Source organism: Amblyomma maculatum, chromosome 1 (genome assembly GCF_055883805.1).
Source record: "Amblyomma maculatum isolate TAMU_Amacu chromosome 1, ASM5588380v1, whole genome shotgun sequence".
Classification (NCBI taxonomy): domain Eukaryota; kingdom Metazoa; phylum Arthropoda; class Arachnida; order Ixodida; family Ixodidae; genus Amblyomma; species Amblyomma maculatum.
The window spans coordinates 69,122,255-69,134,513 of NC_139344.1; the positions used below are offsets into that span (position 1 = coordinate 69,122,255).

Consider the following 12,259-nt stretch of genomic DNA (forward strand, 5'->3'; position numbering starts at 1 on the left):
TCTCTTCGTACATTCCACGACTGCACCAAGTGATAACACTCCGCTCCCCTCTTCATGTGACGCCGCGGCCCCGTCGGTGCTTCCCTCTGCCGTGTCAGCCGTGTTGCCTGCGAAGCCAAGGGCGACCGGCAGCGACGCCGTGCGAGGGGCGGGAGAAATCGCAACACATCCAAGTATCACGTGCTCCACAGTTTCCTCCTCCGCTCCGCAGAGGGCGCAGTCGGATACGCACTTGCTAGTGAACCTAGATCGCCACTGCCGCGTCTCGCCATGAATAATGCCAGTGTTGCCTGGATTTTTGCTGGACAGTCGCCCTGAATCCCTAGCAATCCCTAGGTCGGATTGTCCCTAGTTGGGGGCACGGCGTGCCGACGGGCTACCGCTCATCGCCCGCCACCCACCCTGCTTGGGGATGCCGCCGGTGCCGCGGCGGCGGTTTGGTGCCGTGGCTTTTGTTGTAGTAAACGAGACTGTGCCTGTTCCACGGACGGGTGCGATCGAACTGACTGGTGCGCGCGCCGTGAACAACCCTGGCACATCTGCTGCGGCTTCGGTACAGAAAGGTTAGTGCCCGTTCTGTGAAAAGATTTGTTTAGAGTTGGACAAAGCATGCCAATGAAGGTGCCGCCATGTTCAAATTTTAGCTGCCCCTTTTGCGTGCAATGTTCGTGGTTATATGCTGTCCGCTTACCGTTCTTATTTGTCACATACTGCAGGGATTTGTGCCAAGGTATGCACTTACAGCACGCGCCAATTTAGCACGGTTGAAGGCGAGCACTGCACTGTCTTATGATGCTGCTGACTGGCGCTTGATGCTTTGTCTTTTATCAACCAGATACTCACGGCACTCGTCAGTGATTAGCTGCTTAGGGCGACGAAGCTCATTTTATGCTTTTTTCGTTCTTGGCCCCGATTCTCCATACGCTGTTCGTTTTGATCACATCCGGGTGAAGTACTTGCCTATGATATCGCTCGAGCATCACTACGAGCACCCTCATTTCCCCTTAATTGATCTGCTTGTAGCTTGAAACTAGTGATACATATTGAGCACCAAAAGCTCGAAACTAGCACTGAACCTTTTACAGCCAAAAGCGGCAGCTATATGGATGATATTCTGCGTACCCTTGATGAAATTTTACCTAGTTTGCGTCGGGTACGACAAAAGGATAAGCTCTGTTGAGACAACAGAAATGATAACGTAAATACCGTTTAGACAACTCCATTGTAGCACGGAGACCACGTAGCGGTGCTTCGAAGTAATGAACTCGCTACTGAACTCCCCTTATGTGTGTGTGATTTTTCTTTCCTGTATGTACCTTTAGTTTCTTACACTCCTTACTAGAGCCCTGCACGGGTTGGATTTTCCAGCCCCTTCCCTGGCCCACGTTTGAAGACCATCCCGGGCCCATGGTACCAAGCCGATCGGCAATGATTACATGGCCGTGGACCCGGCCTGCGCTTCCACGACAGGGCCCGTGCCAAACCTGCAAAGTAAGTCTGAGCAGACGCCTTAAAAATGTATTGCTTAACTAGCACATAACAATAAATCAAGATGAGAGACAAACCTTGCAAAATATTCTTGGTAGAGAAGGGCACAGTTAAAGCACCGACAGAAGCAAAGGCTTGGTGAAGAATATTTTGAGAAGACATTTTATGTAAAGCTATCTAGCACAATGTACATTTAAAAGGTATGGATTACGGGCATTTTAACTATGACCCCTTATAAGCAATTGGCTCTTGGTGCAAGTTCTTTGCTTAATCACCTACAAAAAGACTGCCCCTGGCAACTTTGCCCCAGGAACATGAGTGGGCTAGGGCAGAAAAAACCAAAATTTACATATTCATTGAAGAAATCACAGCCACATTGCCACATCTCTGTGGAGACGAAAAGCGGTAGTGTCTGTTCATTGTGCATGTATATGTTATTGGATATGTAAAGATTCCTAAAGCAATAAGCTCTTATCCTACAGCATTTATTGTAGCGTAGAGACATTTTTTGGAGGGGGGGGGGGAGGGGGGGGGGGGCAAAGCAGACAGTCAGAATTTTTATAAACAGATGGCTGCCTGCCGAGCAGTCAGTTGAAGGTCCTTGTCCATGGGCTGTTATGAGGCTTCAAATGTCCAGCCGTTAGCAGTAACACAAAGGTTAGAAGCTACCCTCTTGATCACTGATTGCTGAGAAATCCTAAGCTGATGGCGTTGAGTACTTCAGTAGGCACGTGCTTATGCAAACGGGCTGTGTCATGCATGACAGGTTACAGCACTTCATAACACCTCCATTGTAGTACAGTTCGCTATCGAGTTTTGAGCCTTTCCTTTTTAACTTTTTTCACTTGTGTCATTGAATGTAGCCCGGCATGTTCGTACTAAATTACTTGGACAAAGTACCGAGTGGCACTGATTAAACTCTGTTTACAAATGAGCTTTCTCTCATTCTCTGTCAACATATGTACTAGTAGTGGTTCATTCATAAACCACTGGAATGATTTTAGTGCTCGAATTCCATCTCCAAAAGAAGCCATACACAGCTTTACCCAGCCTGGCCTGGTTCCGCCACTGCAAGCTGCAAGCCCAGGCCTGTATGTCAAGCCCGAGCCAGGTCCAGACCAATAAAAATGGCAATTTTCCAGCCCGGCCCAGGTTTTCGGGCTGCCCGAATTCATGCTCTGCTCCATACACTGTTGAAATTATTTGCCGAGAATAAGTTCTCAGCAGGCAGTACTTTGGTAATCTTTGTTAGGGAGAAATTACATGCCATAATTTTTTTGCCCTAGAAACTTGGGCGATATCTGGCTTACACGACTACCTCAAAAATATCACCCAGATGTGTCCCTTGCCTGCAGTCGCTTGCTGTACAAACAGCATTGCAATTTATTTGCTGACACTATGGCGCATGTAGTGCGAAACAAAAGCAGGTCATTATTTGCTAAGTGATGATTGTGAAAGCATGAAAAATTTTAGTCACTGCTTTTTTCATGGGAAAATGTCGCATGGCCTTGTATAGCCAATTAGGGCCAATTGATGAGAACTTTTTGCTCAAGATTTCTGCCAGCAGAGTAGGCACTGCTGTCATTTCTAATAGCTATTTCGTTCATTCATTTGCAGCGGCAGCAACATGTTCTGTTGTCTGTGTTTTGTGCACCCATATTCTGTTCGTTGCTTTAAAACATTTCTGGGTAAGTGCAGTCGAGACCGCGAGCATAGTGTTGGGCGAATTCACCAGGCGGCATGACAAAAGGAGGCAGTGTGGTGTAGAGGAATCCACTTGTGCCAGACAGACTGCAACCATGCCAGACAGGTTGCCAAGACATCGAACGAGAAGCCAGACTAGCCTATTGCCAAGAAGCTTACCAAATGCGGAATCAAGCCAAGACTGAAGCGGCAGCTACAAATGCGGCACCGGCCGATGGCTAATGCTCTTGACTTGGTTCAAAGAGAGCTGAACCTCTACAATTTTTAATATTTCATAACAAAGGCTTCAAGGATTTGCCTCAAGTGATTCCAGGTAGCCCTGCATGCACAAACCTTTTTCACGGATACACCTGCAAGAAACAAATAGTGGCGCGTAATTGCTCCAAGCGATGTTCTCTTTGTTTTCCTTTTTAACTTGATACCACAAAAAGCACCCTGTGTGGCAGCACCTGCTGACTTGGTCATGTCATGTGGCCTTGTGATGTCACGCAACCTGACGGACAGTCATTGCAGTGCTGCGTCACCTTCCTGCCACTTGCCAGATACATGCCCTAATTTTTCATGCATGCCAGATTTTCTGCAGTATGGGACCCATCACAATATTTTTTGTTGCTAGAATCTAATAGTGCAGTGTTTCGTGACTTTTTTGTCGCTTGTCCTGCAGCAAGACACATTTATTGCTGAGATATTTCGATTTGAAGTTGAAGAGGTCTGCTTTCCTTCCAAGGGATTTAGACTTGCGAAAATGACGCAAACGATGGTGTAAACATAGACTCCGTGATTCTTGATGCATAGCGAGCAGTGCAATCTAGCAGCAGCTGAAATTAAAGCTACAGTTCGCCAAAGCCGTCTATTTGTTTGCACCAGGCATAGATCCTGAGCTTGACTGCAAAGTTCTCGCAGTGAATCTTGACCTTGGCACCCACAGAGCATGCGGTGCTTTTTAGAGTTGCGGTCACTTGACTAACAGGATAGAATGTACGAGCGCTGACGTGGCGGCAAAGTTTGTAGCTAGCGAAGCTATGGATGCGGCCACTGACATTGCCGAGCTACCATCACGAGTGACGAGTAAAGACTGCTACAGATGGTCTTTTTTGAATAGCAGCAAGGGGTGAACAATGCATTGTGGCAGAAAGTTAAAATAAAAAAGGGGTACACAGGGCCTGTTTTGTTCAATTTATTTCGTTTCCTTCACTATTGTATTTCTTAATATGAACCAACTGAGCTCCCTTTCGTTCAATGCTTCCTTGGGTGTCTACACCTTATGTGGTGTACTCTAGCGTCGCTGCCCTGCAGATGGCAAACTGATGTGCCAGTAAGGTCTGTGCATGCACGCTGGGACAGCAGACAATAGAGAAATAGAGATATTTTGGCAAAATCCTATGCTTATCATAGATATGAGACATCGGTGACACTATTAACAGCCAGCAAAAGCATTCAGCACACTTGGGATGCAATTGTTTAGGGGTGAGTGAAAAATATGTAAAAAATGCAAGTGCACTACACAAGTAATGTAATGCGAGAGGTCTCAGCTGTTCGTGTGGCGCAATGGCTAAGACATTCAGTTAAAGCTCCAAAGGACTTAGGATTAAATCCCTTTCGAGGTGTTTTTTATAAGCATCCATACCATTTTAAATCTTACTTTTTCCAGCCTTTCTTTTCTTTCCCAGCTCCACTCGGGTCTGTGGGGGTTTATTCTGCCCAGTAAGTTATAACTTAATCCTGTGTGCATTTCATACCAGATTTTTCAATAGAGAAGCGCTTACTGAGGCATGAACTTCATCAGAGGAAAACTCTGCTGCTCCGCACTTGTAAACCAAAGCATGTATATCAAAAATGAAACCATGTGGTGATGCCAAATGCATAGCTGTGACTTCAAAGAACCAAAACATACCAAAACGAAACTGACTGCCTGTGGCACTGCCAAGCGCAAATTTATTTTTGGCTTCCAATATTTAGCCTGTCTTTTTGCCATTTTTGGAACAAAAGTTAACAATTCAAACATGCAACCATAATACATGTTAGGCAGCCTCCGGGATCCCTTGCATGTCATTGTGCATGCATTTGCGATTTCTGTATTTCTGCAATGCCTGCATTTCTGTTCTCTTTTTTCTACCTTATAAGAGTTTTGTTTTCAGTGAAAGTGGTGTTTTTGTGATTAGGAGCCAGTATACCATCGCTGCAAGCCTACTTTTTCTTTCAGTGTTCCTTTAGCACTACTTGCAGGTCTACTGCAGGTCTTTCATATTGCACTCTGAACAACTTTTTACCCATGCTTTTCATTAAGGTTTTCGAAGCATGATGGGTTGCAGCGAATAGATTTGATTGCACCTGAAAACTTCAAACACAAATTGAGAGCCTGTAATTTCTTTTTTTTTTTTTTTGCTCACTGCGTGTTCTTTGTGAATGATGAATTTGACCACTTACTTCACGAGGGAAGGCTCGAGGTTGTTGAAGCTACTTCGATTGCCCGTCACTAGGCACAGTTATAGCAGTCTCGTAGCTCACTGGTGCATGAGGTATTTGACGTTACTACTCCTTATCGCCATAGACACCAGCAGGCTCAGCATATGTATCTAGGCATGCGGCTTCTTGTTGGTTGACCCCTTATCATTTATACTGCGCAGTTTGTTGAATAATGGAAGCGTACAAGTTGACGCAGGAAATGAAACGCCATGCAGTCCTCGTCGCACTGGCCGCGCGCCATAGCGACTTGGAAATTGCCAACTTTCTGAATGTAGCGAGGTCTTTTGTTAACAAGGGGCGAACAGAACTGATGTGCTGTGACGGTGACGTGGCATCTGTGGCGAAAAGGAAAAAACACAATCAGCGGTCAGACGTCGTCAGAACACCTGATTTTCTTCAGAGGCTGCAAGTCATCGTGAGTGACAACCCAGAGAAGTCAATGCGGGCCATTGCAAAGGAGCTCGATGTCGCAGAGTCAGCTGTCAGGCTTGCTGTGCACGAGGACGTGCGGTACCATTTCTGTGTCATGAGGAGGGCGCAATTCTTTTGTGGTAAAGCTCGGGAGAATTGTCTGCTCTGGTCCAAGCGCTTGCTAGGCAAGCTGAAGAGCCTGGAATGCTCTTTTTTTTTTTCTTTCAGATGAAAAGAACTTCGATCAAGACCAAAAAGCTAATTGCCATAATGAAAGATGGCTTTACGGAAGCGCTAATGAGGTGCCGACAGCATTGCACACAAAATTTGTGTGTGATGGTGTCAGCAGCCGTCAGCAACAAGGGCGATGTCATGCTGCCACACTGTTTTGCAGAAGGACTCCGCATTAATACTGCCGAGTACGCAGAGGTGCTTGCCACCGTTGTGAAGCTCTGGACCGATACTGTTTCGAAAGAAAGGAAAACCTTGTGTCTTTTAGCAACATACGGCTCTCGCCCACACCGCCCGCGTCACCCACGAGTGGCTGGCCAACAACTTCCAATAACCACATCACTCCCAACTTGTGGCCTCCTAGTTGTCCAGATTTGAATCCACTCAGCGTCGTTGAGAGAGAAGCCGACAAAAGACCACATAATACAAAAAACTCTCCGCCTTGACTGGTGGGGTAAACCTTCTTTTCCTTCCTCATTTCTTTTTTCTGGACTTTTGACCAATGCACAGCAGTTGGTATAGTTTTTGTTCTTTTTCTACTCCTTTATTTATTGGCCTAATGAAGAACTCTGTGATCCCTCGCTACAAAGGGGAGTGGCCGCATCAGCATCATGCAGACAAGGAGAATTTTGATGTGTGTTTTAACTCATCCTCACGATAGACAAGGCAGTGGTTACGGCGCTCGACTACTGTTCCCAAGAATGCGGGATCGTAACCGGGCTTCGGCGGCCGCTTTTCGATGGAGACGAAAGCAAGGCCGCCTGTGTTCTATGCGATGCGAAAGAACCCCAGGTGGTCAAAATTTCCGGAGTCCTCCACTACGGCATCTATCATAGCCTGAGTCGGTTTGGGATGTTAAATCCCGCAAACCAAACCAAACCACTGTAGACAAGATTTATGTGCAGTTCACGATCCCGGGCGTGGCGCAGTTGGTTAAAGCTTAGGCTGGCGATGCGAGGGATGCAGGATTTTTATTTTTCCGATGACATTAGTTTCGGTTTCAGGTGATGTAATTTGATTGAAAGCTATATTGTGACCGAACGAACGCCGACAGTATGAGCCATTAAAGCGCAGCTGCCTCACTTTTCGAGAATTCTGCGACATTCAGGAATTTGACTCTCCATAAGCTGTCGGTAATGCTTTGTGTTTGTGTGCTATCTTTAAAACTGATGAAGTAATCAACGATTACAATTCGAGCTTCTCCTCACAGCACTGAAGGACTGCGTAGAAGCTCTATGATGACATCAAGGACGGTAATATTTTTTTCTTTTCGGTACCTTCGCCCACATCATGCGGTCCTTTTTTTGATGCCATCAAACAATGTTTCTGGGCCTTCAATTTTGGTAGCCTTGTTTTTACTTCTTTCAACCAAGCCATTCTACACGGGAAACATACCGGTGCCGTCAATGATGTCATTATGTTCCCCCCACACGTCGCTGTGTGGTGAGGAGAAGCTCGATAGCTGAAGCGGTTTAAATCGCTATTTGCGCCATTGTTTGAAACGCTAGCGCGAAGATATCTTGCATGTTTAACCTGGAAGCTGTAATCATTTGATTCCTTGAAACTCATCAAAATCTACAACCAGTGCAGTTTCCCTTTAAAGGCTTTCGCCTTAATACAGCGCTCGATGTCATGCTGATGCCACATGTAACGGAAAAGGACAGCCTCAGTGTCACTGCCTACCTTCAGCGTGCAGAAGTAGCCCGACGACTCGCCCAGCTGCGCATAAAAAGCCAGCAAGGCACCAATGCCTAACGTAACCTACAATGACAATGAAGATTACAAGCCAGCAGACCGACTCTAGGTTTGGATGCTGAATCACCATCGTGGATTTAATGAAAGCCATAAATTTTATGCTGCTGTTTCCGCAAATCAAGTTCACTCATCTAGATGAAATGGGCTATGGAATTGTCCCCAAATGCTGCTGACAGCACCCCAGGGATGATACATGTCCAGAAATTGTATGTTGTGTGCCTATAGCCCTATTATAACTGATAGACACTGTTTATATTTTGCTTGATGTTTATTTTTGCCTACCTTTCTATTCAATGTAGAGCATTGGGCCATTGCTTCTTTGAGAGGGAAGTCATACTGCAAAGCTTTTTTTTTTTTTTTTTTATTCACGCTTTACGCTACCTGGACGCAGCTTTTACTCTTTTTGTTGTACAATGATGATGCACAGAGATTTACCTCGAATAATTGCCACAACACATCACTGCTTCTGCATTGTTCTTGATCATTGTACTTGGCAGGTTTACCTCTGTTTCCTTGCTGCCTTTAAACTGAGCACTGGGCATTCTGTTGTTCGATGACCAGTGCCTTTGTCGTGATTGGCACCTTGTTGCAACGAAATAAAAGTGAATCCAGTGTGCAGATAATGCTGTCAAACAGAGTACTGAGTTCTTTTTGGCTGATAGTAAATGATGGAATAAGAACACAAGGTTGCAAAGAGCATATGTAGGCTCTTGTAGCTTGTTAATCGGTGTGATGAACCACTAGTTTAAGAAACACTATCACCAACCAAATTATTTATTAGAACCCAACATTTCGCGACCAACTCGGTCCCTTCCTCAGGGACGACTAAAGTTCGAGGCCCGCAGTAGCAGGCAGCGGCCTATGCTTGGCCGATCTGAAGAAGAATGGCTATACACGCGCCTTTATTCCAATGTGCTTCCCGTCGTCGAGCTAGCAGGACAAGAGGGTCGGTCAGCACGGAAACGACGAAGCGCCCTCGCATTGTCCTCCCATACGTGGCGGGCACCAGTGATGCGCTTGCACGCATCCTGCGGAAACACGTCTGTGTGTCGCACAAACCTACCTCAACAGTCTGCCGTTTTCTGCCGCTACCAAAAGACCGTATTCCCAAAGAAAAATAACCAGGCGTTATTTATAAAATCTCGTGCTCCGAGTGCTCTGCCTCGTATATCGGCGAAACAAAAAATCTGTCGGCGCATATTGCAGCACAAAAATGACGCTCGGCAATGGACCCCTTGCAAAAATCGTTAAGTAGGCTTTCCCACGCTGCTTCTTTCCCCAAACATGGCGTCACTGGCTGCCAGAAAAACGGCGATATAAGACCTGAAATCGCGTATTGCTTCTACACAGATGCATTTAGTGGTAATAGGGCAGTTATGCGAATATGTTCTGATGCATAAATCATATGAATTATGGCCATAATACAATGTTTCAATACATTGCAGTTCTGCCATTAGTGGGGAATGCAGCATAGAGGTGAAGCCGACTTAACATTTATGAAAGGGGTCTATTGAACTCGAAAAGCAACCCCCCTCGCCGAGCACTGCGAATGTGCCGACCACAAAATCACCTTTGACGAGGTGAACATACTTGATGTGGAGACGAATTCTTTCAAAAGACGTCACGTCTTTTTTCGGTTCATCCGGCTGACAGCTGCAGCAGTGAACAGGAATCCGGGGACGCTACCCTGGCTCTGCTACACAATTGGACTTCGCCACGTGTGCCTGCTACTGCGGGCCTCAAACTTCAGTCGCCCCTGAGGAAGGGACCAAGTTGGTCCCGAAATGTCGGGTTCTAATAAAAAATTTGGTTGGTGATGGTGTTTCTTAAACTTTTGTTTCAAGTACCCAACCAGGCGGAGTTACACCGAAGATGTTCAAGTCAATGAACCAATAGGAAAAGCTTTAGGCCTTTCCAGTGACAGGCTTTGTAAAGAACCAATGAGTGCGGAGGACAAGTCTATTTGCCATGTTTGAGCCTAGTCAGAGCCTCTATGAAGGCACACAAAGGACAACAAAGGAAAAGTTATCTAGCTCATTTTGGATATGTTGACATTCATCCAGCAGTAGTTATGGCTGACTGCATGGCAGTGTAGCCTAGCCTCTGAAATCTGCTTCCAAAAATTGATGTCAACATACGCAGTTTACTTGTGCAATCCGCTGGTGTTGGCAATACCTGTACTTTTTTTTTTGTATTTTGTATTTTCCAGTCTACAAGAGTTCTGTTTCTAGCTGTCTTTTTTTGAGACTCACTTTTGACAACTTGGAAAATCTTTCTTTTTGCAGAGTTCAAAACCTGGAAGGACCATATGGAAATCTGTGAAGTGGCTCATTTTGTTAGTGGCAGGAATGGCTCATCTGCATACCATGCAGGTTTTTGCAAATGCACATCTGTTTGTTAGCCGACTCTGAAAAATATGAGGGCTAAGGAACCTGTTCCACGTCATGTTCAAAATAGGCTGTGCTTATATGCCTAAGCTGCTTCTGACATTGCTTCTGACATTGCCATGGTGCTTTTGATTTTGTATACAAATGCTGTCTGAATAAAAGGTGCCTACATATTTTGTATGTTTAATGAACTCAAGCATGTGATGGCTCACATGCATGACATTGTTAATGATGGTCCCCAAGATACACAGCATTTAATTGATGCAATATATGGAGTTAGCTGCACGTTAACCCTGTAACTGCCAAATTAACTCCCGAAAAACATACTAACATCGCCAGGTTTAGTTGTAATGTTTTTCATACCATTCTAATTCTAAAAAGTTTCCTTCATTAGTAAAGCATGCTGTCACTTCGCCATCTTTGTTTTGTTTTTACCAGTGTATGCACATCGCAAACGGGGTCAGAGTAACTGTCAGGTACAAATTCTAGATTGTCAGCGAAGCTGCTGTCTGAACTACTTTACGAAAGAGCTCTTTTTTTTTTTTTTTTTAGGCATCACCGCCACCGGCACTTTTTGTGTGTGGCACTATCATAAAATGACTTTTGTCATGCCAAAAATATGTGCTAGACTGAAATGTGCATTTTTTTTCCATGGATAACTATGGCTCTGTAGAGTTGAAAATGCAATCAATGTATTTACCAGATCTATTCCTTTTTCATTGGCAGTGCAAGCAATGTAAGAGCAGGTTGGACAAGTGCCACTTGTCACTGGCAATACTGGCACAATTGCCAATGACAAATGAAGCTCTGAGATAAAGGACTAAGCCAGCATATGGTTTTGTGGATGCGGAAAGTTATGTGTAGTTAGTCAAGTTTGTACACAGTCGTCTGAAAGATTCTCAACATTTTTACAATGATTATTGCAGACCTGCAATGAGACACTAGAATATTCACTTTTACATAGAAAAGTGATGCTGCTTCAATAGAGGCAATATGCGAAGATGCCCGTATGATATGCAGCAGTATTAGTAGTGCACAATAAAGGTTCCCAAGAGGCTAAAATTGTGGCCCTCCTACAGCCTGGAAATAAAACCCCATATACTTTGCTGATATGCACAGAAATACTGCCTGTTGATAACTAGACATACGCTGCACCTACCTCCACCATCTGTGCTTGCCTTGGATTGCAATGCCTTATGTAACGTGCACAAAGGGATTGTACTTTATTTTGCAATTAATTTCGCATGTATATTTTGGTGAACTGTCTGCAGCCACAGGGCCTGCTTTTGAGCTGCATAGATTGTTTTCTCCTCATGGAAGTTTACAGTTGACAAGTGTTCTGTTCGGTTTATGGGGTTTAATGTCTATTGGCTATGAGGGATGCTGTAGTGGACAGCTCTAGAAAATTCTGACCACCTGGGTTTTTTATGTGCACTGACATCGCAAAGTACAAAGCCGCCTTGCATTTCGCCTCCATCAGCTGCCACCGCAGCTGAGAGTAAACCTGTATCCTTGGGATCAGCAATCAAGCTCTCTTATCACTGAGCCACCGCAGCAGGGTACAAGTGAACATGGCTGAAAACAGATCCATGGCATGAAAAGTTTTCCCAGCTGGTGTACCTGTAGGCATAGGTTCAGGTGCAGAAACATTTTCTGCAAGATTTTGCCTTGCAAACAAGCAACATTTGTGCACAACCTGCGCTGTGTGCAAGGAGGCTGCAGTGACAAAGCTAAGGTAAAGCTTGGCCACAAAGCTGCACATGCAGAAAATGAAATGATGCATTTTGAAAAGCCCAATGCTCAGCTTCATTCAAAGA

At 45.1% G+C, this 12,259-nt stretch overlaps 1 protein-coding gene across 8 annotated transcripts; it reads left to right on the top strand.

Moving 5' to 3' along the window:
* Nucleotides 1-285: 285 nt before the first annotated feature.
* Nucleotides 286-10,682, top strand: LOC146202746 (uncharacterized). 8 transcript variants are annotated; one of them, XM_084588294.1, is made up of 3 exons: nucleotides 286-563; nucleotides 1,343-1,491; nucleotides 6,298-7,549. In XM_084588294.1, exons 1-3 carry the CDS (start codon nucleotides 413-415, stop codon nucleotides 6,676-6,678), a joined length of 681 nt encoding a protein of 226 aa, XP_084444420.1. In that variant the 5' UTR covers nucleotides 286-412; the 3' UTR covers nucleotides 6,679-7,549. The 8 variants fall into 8 exon arrangements, 5 of the variants coding, with proteins under 5 accessions (XP_084444420.1, XP_084444423.1, XP_084444422.1 ...); XM_084588297.1 differs by lacking the exon at nucleotides 6,298-7,549 and adding an exon at nucleotides 2,493-2,945; XM_084588296.1 differs by lacking the exon at nucleotides 6,298-7,549 and adding an exon at nucleotides 2,493-2,945 and having other exon boundaries at nucleotides 1,369-1,491.
* The last annotated feature ends 1,577 nt before the right edge of the window (nucleotides 10,683-12,259 follow it).